The sequence below is a fragment of the Aythya marila genome, assembly GCF_965140915.1.
Source record: "Aythya marila genome assembly, chromosome: Z".
Lineage (NCBI taxonomy): Eukaryota > Metazoa > Chordata > Aves > Anseriformes > Anatidae > Aythya > Aythya marila.
The window spans coordinates 27,352,015-27,369,542 of record NC_139080.1 but is presented as its reverse complement, the minus strand read 5'-3'; the positions used below and the strand labels follow the sequence as shown (position 1 = coordinate 27,369,542).

The 17,528-nt window shown below is 37.5% G+C and overlaps 1 protein-coding gene across 4 annotated transcripts in view; it reads left to right on the top strand.

Annotated features, from left to right (window-relative positions):
* The window catches only part of FCHO2 (FCH and mu domain containing endocytic adaptor 2), a 91,810-nt gene extending 81,627 nt beyond the window's left edge, over positions 1–10,183 (top strand). For all 4 annotated transcript variants that reach the window (XM_082782512.1, XM_082782511.1, XM_082782509.1 and 1 more), the window contains 5 exons: positions 209–341; positions 3,015–3,214; positions 5,377–5,441; positions 7,482–7,646; positions 7,887–10,183. In XM_082782512.1, coding sequence (XP_082638638.1) covers positions 209–341; positions 3,015–3,214; positions 5,377–5,441; positions 7,482–7,646; positions 7,887–7,909 — 586 coding nt within the window. In that variant the 3' untranslated portion in view covers positions 7,910–10,183. The remainder of the gene's footprint in view (positions 1–208; positions 342–3,014; positions 3,215–5,376; positions 5,442–7,481; positions 7,647–7,886) is intronic.
* Positions 10,184–17,528: the final 7,345 nt, after the last annotated feature.

The following is a 17,528-nucleotide window of genomic DNA, read 5'->3' as shown; positions in this document are numbered from 1 at the left end:
CTCACTGCTCCTTGAATGGAAGGAGAATTTTACTAGATACAACAAGCTGATAGTTTTCCTTAATATTAAAAAGGTATAATTGTGTGTCATAAAGCATTATAACAAACTTTTGCTTGAAGAAGGGAAAGGATCAAGTCTTAATTATTAGACATCCCAAAAAGAACGCTCAGTGTTGTATTCTCAGCCCTACCTTTCTTTTTCTTTGTAGTGATCAGTCGCAAAGTGATTCCAGTACTAGGGATTTTTGGATGAACATGCAAGCTATAACTGTCTACCTCAAGAAGTTATCAGAGCAGAACCCATCTGCATCCTATTATAATGTGGATGTTTTAAAGTATCAGGTAAACACATTTTTCCCTTTGGAATTTTTTAATGAACTCTGGCTGATGTCTAATCTACACAGAATTTATAAGAGTTGTTCTTTGCCTGATAGCATACAGATGAACGGTCACCTTGCATCCAGATCAATTCTGGATATGTCACTGTTTCCAATCCATAGGGTCTGCCCAGGCTGAGTGCATTCCTGTTATGCCTTCATGTCATTCCCTTGGATTCCTTTGGATTCATGACCTGTTTCAGCTTGCTCACACCTTACTCCAAATGTGAAAACTTTGAACACTGTTTCTTTAGGTACTTGTTAGCAAAGTCTTAAGTTTTCCATGAATTTAGGCATTTTTCAGGTTTTTGTTTGTTTGAGTTCGTAATTCAATTGATTTGCTTTTGTAATTAATTAATTTTGGATGCTGTAGCTGATCAGGTGTAATATAAGAGAGTGAGTGATGTTCTGACCCCTCAGAAAATATGGAACAACTTCTCCTGGAAACCATTCTAGGCACACAGAGGACAAGAAGGTCATCAGGAGTAGTCAGTATGGATTCAGTAAAGGGAAGTCATGCTTCCCCTTACTTGATAGCCTTCTGTGATGAAACAGCTGGCTTAGTAGATGAGGAAAGAACAGTAGATATAGTATGCCTGGATTTCAGTAGGGCGCTGTATCCCTTAAGATCATCATGGAGGAGCTGGGGGAGCAGACAGTAAGGTGGTTTGAAAACTGGCTAACAGCCAGGCCCCGAAAGTGGTTATCTGTAGTGCAAAGTCCAGTTGGAGTATCCCAGGGGTCACTACTGGACCAGCCTTGCTTAAGATCTTCATTCATGATCTGGAGGATGGGGAAGATTTTGCTGTCAGCAAGTTTGCAGATGACACAAAGCTGGAAGGAGTGGCTGATAGGTCAAAGGTTTGTGCTGCCATTTAGAGCAGCTGGCTGAAGAAAAGGGATGACAGGAACTTCATGAAGTTCAACAGAGAAGTGCAAAATCCTGCACCTGGGAGGGAAATAACCCCAGGCACCAGGACATGCTGGAGCTACCCAGCTGAAAAGCAGTTTAAAAAAAAAAACAGGGATCTTGGTGGACACAGCTGAGCATGAGCCAGAGCATGCCTTGCAGAAGAGAAGGCTGATGGTATCCTGGGCTGCATTTGGAGGACTGTAGCCAGCAGCTTGAGTGAGGTGATCCTTCCCTGGTGAGCTGGTGAGGCCACAGCCAGAGTCCGGTTCTGGGCTCCTCAGTATAAGAGGGACATGCACGCACTTGAGAGTCCAGCAAAGGGCCACAAAGATGGCTCAAAGAAGGGACTTGGAGGATCTCTCCTGTGACAAAAGGCTGAGACAGCTGGGATTCATTCTTCAGCCTACAGAAGATGGGGGTGGGGGAGATCTTATCAATGTCTACAAACACCTGAAGGGAGAGTGCAAAGAGGATGGAGACAGGCTCTTTTTAGTGGTGCCCAGTGACAGGACAAGAGGCAGTGGAAGCAAACTGAAAACACAGGAGGTGTCACCTGAACATTGGGAAACCCTCTTACTGTGAGGGTGACCAAGCAGTGGCATGAATTGCCCAGAGAGGCTGTGGAGTCTTCCCCCATGGAGATACTTCAAAGCTGTCTGGACATGGTCCTGGTCTTACTGACTCTTGGTGGCCCTTTTTGAGCAGGGGATTGGACCAGATGACCTCTAGAGGTCCTCTCCAGCTACATCCACTCTGTGATTCTGTGGGATGTTCTCACTGTCAACTGAAGACCTTAATGGAAATATACAGAAATTACATGTTTATCTGAACGGGAGAACAAGAATTTCCTAGGCCTACCAATGCAGCTATTAATACCAGTGTAGTTTTCCACATCCTCTCAGTATAGTTCAAAATATTGCCATGCTGAATCTATAAAAAGAATGTTAGATTCACAGAAGAACAGAAGAAGATTCACAGAAACCCTAAGATTGAAGGAACAGAACTGTTCTTTGGATTGCAGAAATGAGCGCTGTGGAAAGAGGAGTTGTGAGGCCTTTACCACTGGGGAAAAGTGAGGCATTGGCATGCAGTAGCCATGGCAGATGAAAATAGCCCTGAGTTGCCAAGGAAAGGCAAGATAGGGCACAGGGAAATAGAAGGTTCCTGAGGAAGATAAGGAAGGTGGTAGGGGTATGCAGCAGGGCAGCAGCATGATCTCAACCACAGGAGCAGAAGCTTCCAGCTCTCCTACACCAGGAAAACAATGCTTCTAGTATGTAAGAAGTGTTTTGCTGTCTGCCTATCCAATGACAGGTATTTCCTTTTGCTGCTTGCTGCTTGGGGAGCTGAACTGATGGGAACTTACACAACTGGTAAGGATGTTTGCTCCTGGTAACTTATTTCTGTGAGTTAGAGAACAACACTAAAACAAAACTATTCGGGCTTCAGAAAGGCAGAACAGGAGAAAGTCTCATGGGCCATAGAGAGTCTAAACCATCTTTTAAAAATAATTTATTTTAAAATTAAAAGAATGGCAATTACTGTAGGCTGCAACAATCTTTAGAATTCTGAGATTAAAGGCTCAGAGGTCAATTGTTCTTCTGATCTTTTGTCAGAACTTATAGTTATACTCATTACCATCATTCCATAATTCTGCCCAGAAGGGTAGATATTGTAATTAAGCTGCTTTCAATGTGTTTTTTTGTTTGATTGTTTTTTTTACAGGTATCTTCAAATGGCATCCAGTCCACTCCCTTGAATCTTGCAACTTACTGGAAATGTAATGCTAGCACTACTGATGTGAGAGTGGATTATAAATACAATCCAGAGTCGATGAATGTGCCTAGTATGCTGTCTAATGTACAGGTTGTAGTACCAGTAGATGGAGGAGTAACAAACATGCAGTCACTTCCACCTGCAAAATGGTAACATTCATACTTTTATTTCTATTATTTCAAGTTCATTTCATTGTATTCATTAGGGTCATAGCCTAAAACATTTTATTGGAAGAAATGGTTGAATTTTTTTTCTCTTGATAATGTACATAGGACATTTTCTTGTCCAAAATAGACCAAGAACAGCCAATTCGTACAGACTAAAATGAGACTATATTCAGCCATTCCAACTGTATAATAATACAGGTCTTCATGAAATTTCTAATGTTTTCTTTTGGTCAAATAGACAGCATAGTTATTCTTAATAACATGCTTTGCAACCAGAATCTCTTATTGGTTAAAAAAACATTATATAAATACATAATTTATATACTACAACTTCCACTCCTTGTTCCATAACGTTAGTGTCACACTCAGGTTCCACATACGTCAGTATATTTATACCCTCTGATCATTGTTCCTTGCAACATACAGATTTATCCTTCTTGATTATTTTAATTTAAAAGTTAGCGTTTGGTTTAAATTGTTTTAAAAGATAACTCACTAAATGGAAGAGTACTTTATAAGCTGTGCAGCATTGCCTTTCAGTTCGAGAGTTGTCACAATTATCACCTGACTTGAAGCTACCTGCCACCACCTCCTAAGCCTGCAGACCATTTACAGCAGCACTTGAAAGTGAGACATAAGCCTTAGATAAGTGGTAGGAAAAGGCAGAGAAGTACATCCATGAGTGAAAGGTGACCAAAATTCAACCACTGCACCTGTGGTTTGGTAACATTAAATTACTCCCCCAGGTGTAATTTAATTCCAGGTTGTTTACTTCCAAGGAGGTCAAGAGTGTCTTTATAACTGAGGAAAACATGAAGATTAAGAGAGAAAAGAATGCCAAACTTCGTTAACCTTCCTATAAAGCAAGGTTCAGAAGAAGAATAAGCTTGATATATTTATCATACAGGTTTTGATGTTTCAGGAGGCAATCCTCTTAAATGTGTTGATTGGACAATGTGATAATACAGAATCATTTTAAGTGGAAAAAAATCTACCAAGACTGAATCTTTCTAGATTTTCTATTTCTAGGGATCAAAACTTGTAATCAGATCATCTTAAGCTTTTTCTACTGGAGCAGATTCAGTATCCTGCCTGCACAACATGATCAGTTTCTCCCAGTCCATGTTTCTTCCACAAAACCCTTTCATAGTGAAAACTAAGTAAAAACAGGAACATCTCTAGTGCTAGCTAGGAAGATTCAACACTTAGTGACAGTTTCACAGCAGATTCATCAGAGTAAGGGGCTCAATCCCAGCTATTCTGCCTTTCAACTAAGAAACCACCCAAAGCTAGAATTTTAAGCTTTGCAAGTTGATAAAAAATACAGTTGTAGTGTTTGTCATGCTACATTTTTGGTCTACTGGGTTGGGTAGTGGCCCGTTGTGCTTTTTTATTTTTATTTTTAATAAAGTTTTTTAATTCTGTCTCTGGCAAATGACTGGTATCATCTGTGCTGCTTATGTGAACATTTCATTCCTGCTATGCCAATGTCAAAGACAATTTCATACCCGTCAGCATTTCATGCCACTCACAGCTTTGTGTTGTTGATTTTCCTATGATGAAACAGCTGCAAAGTGCTCAATATCGAAATGTCTTATCAGTTTAGAGACCCCAGTTTTTGGTGCCTTTTTCTTTTCTGTCCCTGTATATAATCAGAAGTTAAACTGTGTGTCATAAACTTAAACCACATGCCACTTTTGCCAGCTATAGTTTTATTAGAATGGAAATGGAATAAAATTTACACAGCCAAGAGTCTCACAAAGGAGAGAGCAATCAGCATTGTTCCCATTCATACTATCACCATCAAGCGTAAAAACTCATCTTTAAAACCATTTCCAGTGTATTTGGCCTGTCTTTGCCCTTTGAAGACAAATATTTTTGAGTTGTCAACCTAGGCATAGGACAGTGTAAACTGTATAAAGAGGTCATGTACACATGAGCTCTGCTACAAACTCAGGTGCAGTGCATTTGTTTGCTTTGTATAGTTTTCCACAAACTTATACAAAATAATCAAGCATTTTCATAAACATCCATTTAGAGATGTAGTTTTTATGTGCATAGTCTTTTAAAGTACTAGTGTAAACTTACAGAAATAATTATCTAAAAATTGATGCTTGTAACTAACCTGTAACTTTCTCTTACAGGAATGCAGACCAGATGAAAGCTTGTTGGAAAATATCTAGCATTTCAGAGAAGTCTGAGAATGGAGGCAAGTTGATTTTTTTTTGTTTTGTTTTCTTCTACAGAAAAATGGTAACAATAAAAATGTAATCATTTTAGCCTCTGCACCCTTATGCATGTATACACTTCATCTCATGCTGTATCCTGTTTACCAGTGGCTGGGAGGGCAGCATGAGAAGCTGAAAAGGCCTTGACTTAGCATAAGCACTGCTCAGCAACAACTGAAATATCTACATGTTAACAGCATTATTCTGATCCTAAATTCAAAACACAGCATCATATGAGCTGCTAGGAGCAAAATTAACTCTATCCCATCTGAAACCAGCACAAGTAATTTAATCTTAAAAGGAAAAATATCGAACCCCCTTAAAAGCAGTTACCAGCTCTGAAATAGAGTTTAGATTTAGTAAGGAAATTATTACATAAATGCTATTTGAAAATGAGCAATTATTCGAAGAAAAAGGATCACTCACTCTCTTATGTTTTGCCACACATTGACAGTTGAGATACAGTAGCAAGAGGTAAGTGGAAGAAATGAAAAAAAAAAAATTAAAAAAATGCTGTGCTGAAACAGGCTCAACTCTAGATGATTCCTGACCAGCATTTTGAGGGTCTTAATTTTTGCGTACAGCTCTGAGAAAAAAAAAAAAGACTGTGCACATCTGCTCAGAGTGGTAGGTTATGTGGCATTTTGTGAGGTGTCAGTAGGTATCCTCCACACAGCTGCCTTTCCCTTAAGTCCAATTGATGTCACAGTCCTTGAAGACTTTGTAGTTGCAATATTTTTTCTGAATTAGAAAAGTAGGGGCAAAAGGGAAGCACCTCATCCACAAAGCATCTATGTAAAAAATGGCCTTGTGGCCCTTGGAAGAGCCTCTAGTCCTGTTAAGAATTTAGTGAAGAGCATTATGAAAGCATAGATTTTCCTGTAAATATGTCTGATTTCATATAGGAACTATAAGCCTGGAAAGGGAAGCCCTCTTCAATTGGTGTAAAGGCTGCAAAGTTGTGGTGGTCATTTGAACAAAATCTGAGGGATGTTGATCTGACAGAGGTTGTTGCTGTAGTCTGGTGTACTTTACCGTTCACCGACCTCACAGTTCTTTGCCATTCGTCTTCCATTTTGATTATGTAGGGATAGCTTTCTCTTTTCTTTTTTTTCCTAAACTATATTTTCTTTTAAAAGAAAAAAAAGCCATACTAAAACATGAATGCAGCCAGATGAAAAACTACTGAACACTTGCAGAGTGACATAAAATGGACTGCTAGTGATGCAGATCACATCTTGTTTGTGTCCAGTAGACTTCTGCATATCCCACTGGTTCTGTTACATTCCCTTGTCTTCCCACCATCTTTGTTTCCCTTTCTCTTGAATGCAAATACTTAATACTCACAATCCAGTGTTTAAGAGGAAGTAATACTATGCCAGGCTTACACTTACAGAAACAACAGAAGTTACAGAAAGACTTCATATTAGGGCGAATGCCTTGAAGTCTCTTTATTGTGGTGCACAGGGTGGTAAAATGTGCTTTTTGTACAATCCAACACATCAGATGAGTGGTGAATCACAGAGGTAAAACACAACTGACTTTCAAAGCTCTTGAATATGAGAATCCATTTACCCAAACTATGACATACATAATAAAGAAATGGAGTGGACTTTATGGCATATTTATCAAGTTACTAGCTCTCCTCATCAATTAGCTATTCCTATTGACTAGGAATAGCAAGTTGTTTTAAGCAAGTAAAGGGACTTGACTTTTACTATTCCATTATTTATTATTTAAATCTCATTATTTTTCCGCTAGACAGTGCAAGAACAAGAAAATGTTAAAGAACTAGAAAAAGGGAGCAGTAGCATGTTTTTTTAATGCCTTGCACTAGCTACAGAGGTGTATTTAAAATAATTTTGAACTACTGCTATTTTATAATGGCACTGAAGTGAGGTTCACCAATGTCTATGAAAAATCAACTAAAGTTTTTTGGGAAATGTATTTAATTAGATCTTGTCTATGTTAGAAGAATGAGATATTTTTTTTTCCTCTTGGTACATTACTGTTTTTTATAGGTTCTGGATCCCTCAGGGCAAAATTTGAACTTTCAGAAGGACCCAGTAAACCAGCAACACTTGCAGTGCAATTCATAAGTGAAGGAAGCACCCTTTCAGGAGTAGATGTAGAGCTAGTAGGCACTGGCTATCGGCTTTCCCTACTTAAGAAGAGATTTGCCACTGGTAAGATGTTGAAATGGTTATGTATTGAAATTAATATATGATGTGTATTCTGTAGTGCTAAATTATGGATTATGAAACTGTTAAACAACTGATGCGTAATTGTGTTTTCCTTAAAACACGTCTGAAAGTTGTTTCGCATTTCTTTTGTTTTTCCATAGTCAGTTAAACTGCTCACAGGAAAATACTGACAAAATCTATTTTACCTACTGAATGCAAAAAAAAACTACCTTTATTTTTCAGGACGGTATATGGCAGACTGCTGATGAACCTGTGAAAGTCATTGGATCAAAGGAGTGCAAGAAGCTCACTCTGCCCCCTCTACTTCTCAAACACTATTTTAACATGCATTAATTTTTTTTAAATGTTGACCTACTTTGAGGCTGAACTACAGAACAGAAAATGCACTTTTGAAAGTCATTTTGCAAACTTTTTATTACTTTAATAGCACTGAAGTTAACTTCAACACTGTCTGTAAATGATCAACTGCAATATTGGGGAAAATTTGTTAAAATTTTAGTAAATTTATATAGAAGTCAAAATGGTAATCAATAGTTGTAATGAAAGTATGAAATTGTATGTTATACGGTAAGCATTAAACCTTAAAACGTAGGAGAGCAAGTAAGAAATATTTGAGCTTTCCATAAGTAATATCAGATTCTTTAATTGCCAGTTTTTAAAGAAAACAAAGGCAAACTCATGTAGTTTTTCCATCCACTCATGCCATAAAACCATTTGAGTTAGAGGTGTATAAAAATGTAACTTGATTCCCATGTATCATATATTATTAACATCTAAGTTGTTTTATATAGGTGTTTGTTTGTTTTTTTCTGAAGTGCAATGTGTTATAAAATTGCAAAAGACAGAAGAGATTTACTTCTGCAGTTAGTAAATTTTATGGGCGTTGTGATTGTTTGAATTAATGCTGTAGATTTAATTTATTTTTATATGAATTGCATAACATTTGTGCCTTTAAAAGAAACCTGTGCCTATCCAGTTTGTTATTCATGTGCCTCACTTCCTTTTTCAAAGTTTGGCCCTTCATAAAGAAAGCATACTGTTTTTATAATACATACGACTTTATAAAAATTCCTTTGACTGGGATTTAAAAGGGAGATCTGCAAAAACTGGAGATTGTTTTAAAAGAGGTTTAAAATACTGGATTACTTCCTTATGGGGTAATTGCAATACATGCAGCCATAGTAGAGGGAGATGCATCATGCAGGACATTGAAACTTCGATACAGAAACTTTAATGTCACCAAAGATGAGAATCCTGAAAAATCACTGAAGATTATAACAGCACACAGACAGCATTTCCCTTCACTTTGATTGCACGTCTTTGGAATTTAAGTGCTTTTGGAATTGTGTGAAGTGAATGTAAACATAATACCTTGGGAGGAATAGCATTTCAGAAGGGTATTTTATGGCAGCAGGATGACAAGTACTGCCCTTTTTATTAGCTTAAATTTTATCTGTAACCACCAATTTTAATATTTGTCATCTACTCTTTCTTATACAGCCTAAGCACAGGGAAGTGACACATTAGTAACATTTTTAAAGTAAATTTCTAATTTAGAAAATATTTTATGTGTTTTTATTATCAAGTGTTTTTTTCAATACAGAAATCAAAAGTATTGGAGCAAAATAATTTAATAATGTGCAAGTGGGGATTTTATATGACCATTCACAATACCAGTATCTATTTTAAATTGTATATTAAAACAATAAAACTTGCTAGAACTAATTCATGCAGAACCGGTAATAAATTGGACTGCTGAAGCTTTACAGTAAATTAAGCTTTGCAGAGGCTACATAAATTCTAAGGTATACTATACACTTTTGCAGATGAGATTTCCATTATTAGCATTATGGGGATACTGTACTTTAGACCTGATTGGAAGAGTATATCTGGCTTCTAATTTGATGATCTTACTGAATGATGAATTTCTAACTCACATAAAATGGTACAGTCAATTTACTGGAATCTTAATTGTAATCTGCTTTGCAATCAAATGCTCTTTAACATTAATATGTTTTATTAGTGAAAACCCAAAACTGTATAGCTGTTTTTAATCAACCGTTACTTTCAATTCTAAGTTAAATGAAGTAGTTATGTTTCAGCACTTTTAAACTAGTCTTCATTCAGGTGATTATACATACATTTGCATTGGGTGCAGGTTACAATTTTGAAGCCATACAAGTTTATGTAGACTTTTTGTAAAGAAATTCAAAAACAATGTAAAAAATACATGTAGCTGTCTGATGAAAAAAAAAAAAAAAAAAGAAAGAAAAAAAGTAGCAAGCTGGTTCTTGCTTGTGTATACAGCAATATCCTTTGTAGCTGCCTCCTAAAAAAATAATTTGTAAACACAACTCTAAAGGATCTGAATTTTTATGAATTGTTACTACGTCAGACTGTAAATTAGAGCATACAAGTTTATCTTGCAAAAATTGTAAATACTTCTGATTTTTCATAAAATGTAAGTTTAAAAAATGTTGCACCCATAATAAACATGTAATATATAATTTAAATACTGATTTATATTGCTTATACTTTTGCACTCAAAGCCAGAGAGGTACAATACGATAATAGAACAAAAATATGCCTGTATTACAAGTTTGTGAAGTGTTAATTGATTTGCAAGTAATAAGTAGTAGAGGTAATATATGATCTATTTTCTGTACTTTAAAACAACACAAAAAAGATGGAAAGATGATTTCTGCAGAGTTACATCTTTACTAAACTGGAATGCTTGGGAAGATGTCTACAATGTCTTCTGCCTTTACTAAATTGATGTACTTAACTAATTAAGGTCAGACAAAACTGCAGATACGTTTGTCAGAAAGATCTTGACTTTGTAGAGATGAGTTAGCTTGTAGCTGCTGTCTCTAAATAGTGCCATAAAATGCTATACGTTCCCTAACTTCCTTAATAGGCATATATTTTGTTGAGTGCACAGGAAAAAAGTCCATGTCGAGGCTAAAGGAATTCTTTCTGACTTATGTTTCCCCACTCATAACAGCAGGCAATTCAAGTACTACTTCCACAGTCTGAGAATAGATAACCCCTCAAAGCTTCAAGCACAGAAACAAAGGTTGAAGCTGAACAAATGTATGCTTGTCTGTTTCTTCCCCACTAGTCCCACAGTCTGTGTAGTTTCATAAGTAATGATTTATTGAATTGACTTTCTCAGCTGGCTGGATATCATTTCAGTAAGTACCATTCTTGTCATGCTGGCAAGTAGTATAGTCCAAGGGTAGGGTTTGATTGCTATCTTCTGCTGCAAGGCAGGAATGAAGAATGCAAGTGCCCTTTGGCCACTGCCCTGTGGCCAGACCAAGTGGTCCGTCTAGCCCAGGACTCTTGTCTTCAGCAAAGGCAAAAGAATGGACTGTGGCAAGGAGAGCTCATAAGCCTTTTCCTTGCTACTCACCCAGCATCCTCAGTTATTGGTTAGGGATGTGAAATGGTTCAGCTCTGCTCAGTCCTTCCAGCAGTCATTTAGCCCAAAGTGCTGGAGATCACTGCTCTGGCACTTCTGTTAACATTTGACTTGTTATTGTAAGCCAGTGCCCAGGTACTGCTCACAGCTCCTACAAACTGGATTTATACTGCTCAAGCTGGTTTGTCATTATCTAAGTGTATTATCAGGTAGTTTTTCAGGGATAATCATCTACCCCTACCACTGCCAAATAATATTTAGGTAGTGCATTTGAAGCAGATGAATTATTTGATTATCAACTAGAACAGCATGGAAGTTACAAGTGTGGTGGTTTTTGCCATCCAACTAGCCAGGAAGGTCTTGCATCATGCCAAAAAGCATTACATTTCAAGCCTTGCATGTTTGAGAAGCTTAAGATAGGCATCTTAATATCTCCATACCTTTTGTTTTCTTGGAATTGCTAGATAATTGGTTTCCATTTCAGTTGCCATGAAAGGACAAGTTTACTTTAGAGCAAGCAAGAAAAAAAAAAAAACAAAACCAAAACCAAAACCAAAACCAAAAACAAAAACAAACAAACAAAAAAAAAAAAAAAAAAAAAAAAAAAAAAAAAAACAGAAATTCCTGTAAGGATGGAGTAAGCTAAAAACAGTCCAAGGTACTAAAGCAGCAAATAGCATACTTAATGTGTAGTGCCCTTGATTGGACTGATTACTAGGCCTCTTAATTGAAAACCTGATTTTTATCTTCAGCTGTGCATATTATTACACTACCACATATTCCTTCTCAACACTGTGTGACCTCTGTGTTTACTGATGTGTTGATTTTTAAGTTCTTCCTTAGTTAACTCAATACCAATAGATATCATCCAGCCTGTAAAGAATAATCTTAGAAACAAGAGGCAATTCCTGAATTACTTATTAAGAATTTAATATTCAAATGGTGCATTTCCTATATTTGCTTTCACTTCAGTTTGAATCCATTATATCTCTCTTAATTTGGGATGACTGTTTCAATTACTATAACCTAAGGAATCATTTTGTTTGCCATTGTCTCAGATGTATTTCTTGCTAAAAGCCTTGTTATGTGACTTGGCATTTTTTTATTCTTAGAACTCAGATATTTAAAACACAACAACAACAACAACAAAAAAACAGGATAATAATCATGTCATAAATTACGCCAACTTCACAATTATGGTAACAGTTCAACTCTTCCTCTTAGCATCGCCTGATTTCCCTTCCTGAAGGTCTCATTTCTGCTCCAGCAAGCTATCAGTGGTTATGCATTGGCTCACTTCTGCTCAGTTCTTTCTTCACTGTTAAATGAAGCAGCTGATTTTTGCAATCGCTGATTTCCCCTCCTGCTTTGCAATTAGATACAACCATTATATAGTATCCATAGCCTCCACTGCCTTCCTTTCCCCTCCCCACTACTGTCATTGCTGGGTTATATCGATAGTCATCAATGATACAGAGTTACTAAGGCTGTCCCAGTGTTATTACTGATTAGCAAAAAATGATTAGGAAAAGTCACCGTTTGCCACAGGTTGAACAGAAGCCTTCCAAAAATGTCTTGTTTCTTAAACGTGTGACTCTAACCTCAACACTAGTTTTTAAACAAAAAACGTGCTGAATTTTACCCTTAAGGAATCATTCCTAACAAAGATTCACCACACCTCCTATTCAAGTCATCAGAAAGATGAATGTGTGCCTGAACCAAGACATTGCAGGAGCAGCATCCAAAAGTTCACCATTTCCACTATTCAAGAAGTCTGCCAGCCATTATTTCAGCATCTGGGTCTAATCTTTAGATCTTGCTCATGCGTCCAGCAATATCCGTTGTCAGTTTTGTCCTCTTCACTGAAGCTGTGAAGTATGCACATTAATTTATGGTGCCCCAAACAGGAGATTGGAGCATGAAGGTCATGGAAAGAAAGAAAAATAGAACACCATTTGACGTAGCCATCAGAATCATACGCTATACCTCATCTTAAGCTGCCTGGCTGGATGGCACAAGCACATAGTTCTGACAACCAAGTCACCATTATTCATGTTTGTTATTTATAATCAATCCAAACTAATATTACGGGCAGGTAGTACTTTAAAAGGTCAACTTTTAGATTTTACTGATCCTTATAAAGCAGCAGTCCCATGATTGAAAGGTATAGAGTAATTAACAACTAAACTGGCTTAGACTACAGCTTCACGATGGGCCAGTTCAATGTCCTGGCAGTGCCAAAAGACGGACACCACACTTGTCCACTTCACCAGTGGCATGCATCGTATTGGCCTGTGAGTCAACTTAAATCACCAACCAGACATAATTCAAATGCAGGAGAGGGAAATAAAGAAGAGAGGGAGATTGTTGATACGTTATCCAGCTGAACCAGCCAGCAGCAGGGTCTGACCAACACCGCACACGGGCATTTCCCCACCCAAAAGCAGAGAAGGGGCAGGGAGCGAGATCTCCCCTTTCAGCTGCAACGCATTGTAAGCCTGGCTCTGCTGCTCACTGAGCCACAGCCAGAGAGGGGAACTGAAGCAGCTAGCTCAGATGGCAGAATGGGAGACTTTTCTTGATAGTGTCTGTAAAACCGGGAGTTATAAACTGAGAGATTGATAAGAAAAGCAAATAAACACAGGGGGTAGGGAAGTCCATGTAGGTAGTTTAACTGAGGGCAATGGAAAGGAGTTTGTTCTGAAAAACAACAAAGATCCTTTAATTTCCACTGTGTTACTGGACCCTTTCTAAACTGAAATACCAGAATCAGTAATAACAAAAAACAGCTTAAAAAAAATGTTTAATAATTATTTTGTACATTTCTTAAATGACACCTAGGCTATGTAGTCACATGGTGAAAATACCTTGCAATCCAGCAGTACCTAAGGGAATATTAAAAAATCATCAAGCTACATTTTTTTAAACCTGCAGATCAGATAAATGACATCCAAGAATTTAGGAAGCTGGATAAGCCACACTATGAACGATTAATTTTCCCTTCAGTGAGCCTTTAAATGGTTGGAAAGTATTAGAAGATTGTAAGAAAGCTAACACTGCATCAGTACAAAAAAAAAAAAAATAAAGTCTAAATAATTGTAATGTAGAATTTAGTAAGAAAATTAAAATATAATTAATTAGTATTTGTCATGGATGTACCAAATAAAGGTCTTAAAATAATTCAGGATTAGGTTAAAAATCTGAATCATAAGGCTGATAGGGTCAAAAGAAGAAAAAAAAATATATAAGATACTGATTTCATAGTACACAACGTTTTTGTTTATACCTACAACAATACAAGCACACAATAGATTAAAAACTGAGCCTTAAGGTGTAACAAAAAAAAGAAATCAAGTGCATTTCTGATGGATTCCTGCAAACTTCATAATGCTCAACATTTTTCTGATTACCTGAAGTTTTAAAAAAATAAAGGTTTGCAGATGACAAAAGGTACAAAAGATAAACCAGATCTCATTCATGTGCAAATAGTTTGGACCACTTTGACATCACACACAATAGGTGTGAGGAGGCTTTAGGATCAATTAAATAAGGATAAAATGTTCTCTTGCTTTCAGATAACTAATGACTTTTCTAAACTGTTTTTAAAAGGCATCCAGTGCCACAACTTCTGACTATAAACCTGCAAATCTTCACAGAATCACAAAAGAACTGAGGCTGGAAAGGAACCCCAGAAATCATCAAGCCATTTCACCTGCTCAAAGCATGGGCAAAGACCTGAGTTCTTACCTACTTAATGAACTCCATTGAGATAAAAATGTCATTCTTAACAACAAAAACATCCATCAAAGACTGTTTTGTGGAAACCATCATTCCACCATCTACCAGTGCAACCTCCTCCAGGCTATATTGGCTTTCCATTAGCTTCCATTAGTTTATTGAGCATATATTTAGCTGCTACTCCTGTCTTACTCGTTCACCCCTTTTCTTTGTGCGTACCTGATTGAAGCTCCATTCTCAACAGTTTCCTTGTGTTTTTCTTCTAAAGAAGAAGCCAATTGCCTGGAGAAGCCTTGGTTTAACTCTCTTGACCTCAGTGGAATAGTGCGGTACATTTTTCACGTCTATGAAATGGAATTTCTGGCATCTTTTACTTCAGCTGGAATGACTGCAAAAAAGACACAGGCTTCTGTGACAGATCTGCCTATATGAAGAGTTTTGGAGACAAAGTTAACTTCAGAGTGACCAGAAGTTCCTGCCAAAAAATAATTCCTCAGTTTCACTTAGTCCAAACTACCCCGCCTACATCCTTTTCTAAATCTCATTCATCCACAGCAGAAGCAACACTCTCTATCCTACCTATTAACATGCTTAGATTTTTTTAATTTTTTTTTTTTTAATTTTGACTGAATGCAATTATGTTGCTTCCTTTTCCAAGAATCTTACTACAGTCTTCACTCATCTTCTCCCAGTGCGTTAGTGTCTGTCTCATACCCTATGAAGCTCTCATGGAAGATGAAGCTTTCTGATGTGACACCAGCCCATATTATGGGATGAAAGCGAAACATTTTTATCCCTTAAATTATAGCTCTATCCACAAAATAGACCTAAACTCTATACACTGCACTGTAGCTAGGTGCAGTGCAGAGAAGACACAAATGTTGGTAGAAGCAATCTCCTTGTCACTTTTTTCATATGCTTCTGCAATCTTTATCCAGATAACACAAGTATTATCAAAAACTGCCTGCTTGGAGTCATTCATGGTATAAAACTGTATACTATATCTCAGAATAAGGGTACAATCACTATCAAGAAATACTTCCTTGTGGCACATATCCCAACCATCTCCATTTCTCTCCACCTCAAGGCGTTCAGAAATTACCTCTGATACCATTCAGAAATTGCCTCTGGCCAGAAGCTTCCTGAATAAACAAGAGAAATCTGAGTCTGAGAAATGCCAAGTGCCTGTGGTGCTGCAAAGCCATTTGAATCACTTGACACATGGGGAGACACGTAGTTCACAGGTACCATTAGAGTTATAAAAAAACCTTTCAGCATCAGTACCTGGATATGTGCATGCAAAGTCATACACTTGCCATGCTCAGAAGAATCGGTAATCCGCCTTTCTTCTTTGATTATGATGTCCAAAATATAGGAGAACAAATCTTTAGACTGTACAGAAGTAAAATTTCAGCATTTATATCAAAATAATTAGTTAAAGCATGTGAAACATTACCAATAAAATAAAATAAAACACTTCAGGCAAGAATCCTCAGCTAAATAAATAAATAAATAAATAAATATGCTTCATTGATAGTCAGGTAAAGGTTTTGGCCATGGTTAAGTTAACTTTCCCTGGTTTTTGTTTTGTTTTGCTTTATTACATTAGAGATGATCTTAACATAATTTCATTCGACTTACTTTAAAGCCAATATGAAGAATATTAAAAAAGCCATGGGACTTGCAAAATGAGTGAAACAGGGCACTAATGGTGTGAGTCTATTTCAGAATATCAAAGCCTGAGGAGTGAACTCGTTACAGTTTACATGAACATAAGTAGAAAGACAGAACTCCACGTACGGCAACACCACTCTAAGAGAAAGGTGAACTGAACCTGTATATGGCTAACACGGCTATATGCTGTATTTTTTGGCTACTTGAAGCACCATTAAACACTACCAGAGATATGCTTTGCATGAAAGTGTGTCCAGTGTGAAGAAGTTTACAGCCTGGTTTCATCAGCAGGCAAGTTGAACTTTATGTAACTGTTTTTATTTGTCCTCAAAAAAACAGCTGATCTGGCACAGCGGAACTCAATGAAATCTGGATTTCCCTACAATAGTCCTCCTCTCTGAATACTAAGTAGGTTTGTTATAATGAAATTTTTGTTGTTTGAGAGCAACCCTCCTACACGTAATCAGCGGTAACTTAACCATGTGGTTGGTTCATAAAGCAGCAAACTCCACACAGTATCCTCTGCTCTCAAGAGCTTCATAAGCACTAACTAATGCCTGCTCTGATTCAGTCTTTACTGCCAAGGCCAGCCCTGAGGAATCCCAGACCCTTGGGACACAGGAGAAAGTCTGGAGAAAGGCAGACTTTCTCTTGGCTGGGGAGGATCGGGTTAGACCATTTAGGCAAACATCATATCCACAAACCCATGGGCCCAGATGGGACGCACTCACAAGCACCGAGGGAACTGGCAGATGTTATCGGTACGCCGCTACCCAACAGCTTTGAAAGGTTGTGGAGAACGGGGAAGGTGCCTGAGGTCTGGAAGAAAGCCAATGTCACGCCAGCCTTCAAAAAGGGCAAGAAGGAGGACTCAGGGAACTACAGGCCAGTCACCCTGCCTCCATCCCTGGACAGGTGATGGAACAGCTCATCCTGGAGGTCTTCTCTAATCATGTGGACGAAAAGGTGATGAGGAGCAGTCAGTGTGCATTCCCCAAGGGCAAATCATGCTTAACCCATCTGAGAGC